This window comes from Trifolium pratense, linkage group LG2, assembly GCF_020283565.1.
Source record: "Trifolium pratense cultivar HEN17-A07 linkage group LG2, ARS_RC_1.1, whole genome shotgun sequence".
NCBI classification, from domain to species: Eukaryota; Viridiplantae; Streptophyta; class Magnoliopsida; order Fabales; family Fabaceae; genus Trifolium; species Trifolium pratense.
Window position 1 is genome coordinate 36,345,254 of NC_060060.1, and position 2,336 is coordinate 36,347,589.

At 28.0% G+C, this 2,336-nt stretch overlaps 1 protein-coding gene across 1 annotated transcript; it reads left to right on the top strand.

The window, feature by feature from the left end:
- The first annotated feature begins 568 nt into the window (after nucleotides 1–568).
- LOC123908461 (transcription factor IBH1-like 1) lies at nucleotides 569–1,765 on the top strand. The gene is made up of 2 exons (XM_045959104.1): nucleotides 569–727; nucleotides 983–1,765. Exon 2 carries the CDS (start codon nucleotides 984–986, stop codon nucleotides 1,524–1,526), a length of 543 nt encoding a protein of 180 aa, XP_045815060.1. The 5' UTR covers nucleotides 569–727; nucleotide 983; the 3' UTR covers nucleotides 1,527–1,765.
- Nucleotides 1,766–2,336: the final 571 nt, after the last annotated feature.

Consider the following 2,336-nt stretch of genomic DNA (forward strand, 5'->3'; position numbering starts at 1 on the left):
AATAAACGTAAGGGACCAAATGTGTAGTTAAGCCTATAGTTGAATTATGAATTCATAAATGAGAATAATCATCACCTAATAAGTAAGTTTTTTTAAAAAAAGAGTTAGATTCTACACGATTAAAAACCTAATTAGGTTAAACTTAATTTCATAACCTAAAGAACAAAGTTCATCTACATGTAATAGTCATCATCCATGTCACCATTACTGATAATAATTTCTCATTTTATAAATAAATTTTTTATATAAGATAATTCATAATTAATATATTAATCAATTAATCTTGCTCTCACGGAGTTCCACTCGCGGGCCATAATCACATTGTTTCCAAGTGAATCGTATTTAGTAAATTTTGTTTGTATTCAAAACAAAGATACTGATGTTAGGTTTGCATTAGATTAAGGTCACCTTTATTCTTCTTCTTTACCCACTAATCTAAATTCATTGTTTTCTTTATAATTATGTGATAATAATATTATTATTATTCTCTATATAGTTTAGGTAGTGGGCCATTGCCTCCATGTGCCAGCATGTGAATGTGTCTCTCTCTCAAAGGCCCACCACTCTCATCTTTCAAGCACTTAAATCTTCCCCTCACATTAATTCATCATCTTCTCATATTCCACTTTGCTTTCTATCTATAATACTTCATCTCTCATAGAAAAAAACTCCTTCATAATTTCTCTCCACCATCTTCTACTTTATCTTCTTCAAGAACTTGAGCAAGGTATGTAGTCTTAAATTCTTAATTTAATTATTTTTATTTATCTTACAATTATGTACAAATTAATTAGTTCATTTCTTCTTAGTTAGAACTAATATATATATATATATATATATATATATATATATATATATATATATATATATATATATATATATATAAATTAAACCCTAGCATATGATATCATATATTATATATATATCAACCTCTTGCTAACAAACTTAACCTACATGTTTTTTTAATTTATTTATTTTATAGAATGCGAAATTTGAGTTCACTCAAGAAAGAATTTCTAAGGAAATGGATAAAGGGTCTAAGAAAGTACAACTCACAAAAGAAGAACATGAACTTGTTGGAGAGAAAAAAGGCTATAAAGCTATCTGCAGATTTAGCCATGGCTTCCACCAAAGACAAAACTACCCTTTGGAGAAAAGCCCTATTTGCAAATACTTCAACAAAAATAGATGATGAACAAGACATGTCAACAACCTCATCAACACCACAAAAGAAGGTAATAAGAAAAAATTCGACGAATTCGTACCCTCTTAGAAAAAGGATAACTGGAAGGAGAAAGATCTTGAGAAGAAATCATACAAAGGAAAGAGTCGAGGCAAGTTTTATCGCGATGCGGTTGGTTAAGAAGAGAACAAGGAAGCTGAAGAGTTTGTTACCAGGTGGAAAATTCATGGATGATTCTTGTTTGGTTGATGAAACCCTAGATTATATAGAATCTTTGAAAGCTCAAGTTGAAGTAATGAGGTGTCTTGTTACTTCCTCCGAGCTCTTCATTAATCAACCATAAATTAAATTATTATATTTATATATGTATCTATATATTACTAGTATATTGATATTAATTAAAAATATTTAATTTTGTTTTTCTTATAAGAAAATTCCCTCTATTTTACACCCTATCTTTGCAAGCTAGAGGTGATGGAGGAAAGAGGTGGTTCTATACATACATTAAGGCAATGTACAGATCAGGAAAACATATATGTAAGTCAATCATATTAAGTTTTTAATTATTTAATTTTCATGATGTTTTTTTTTTGGTAGATAATTTAATTTTCATGATGTTGCTTGGATGTTATAAATATTAATTGCACTTTCACATATAATACTTGTGCCTTTTTATGTTTGATTCTTCTAACTTTTTTTTTTCTTTCATCGTGGATTTCATGATTGGGTATATTTTTTTCCCAAGAACTAGACACTTTCTAACCAAATTGAGAAATTGAAAATATATGTCAAGCAAATTGACGATTTATTTGCATAAAAATATAAAATTCAATAAACCAACTCATTACTCGTGTATGGATGGATACATATGAATTGATGAAGGGAATAGAGAAACAAAAAAATAAAATCAAAGTGTCATATGCGTTCAAAAAAAAAAAAAAACTATGCCATGCATATGGAGTATTGATTATCCAAGCATGTGATGTTTTCTTTAATTAGCTGATTTCAGTTATGAAACTTGATGCAAACTTTGCATTAAATGTGTTAATATGAAAAAATTTAGTTTTTTTTTTTTTTTTATATAATGAAAAAATTTAGTTGACAAGCAAATTCTTCACCATGACCATCAAGGATGAATTAGTTAAAGACATGC

What these genes read in the sequence shown, in the direction of transcription:
- LOC123908461 (XM_045959104.1), top strand. Translation starts at nt 984, where the DNA reads ATGCGAAATTTGAGTTCACTCAAGAAAGAATTTCTAAGGAAATGGATA.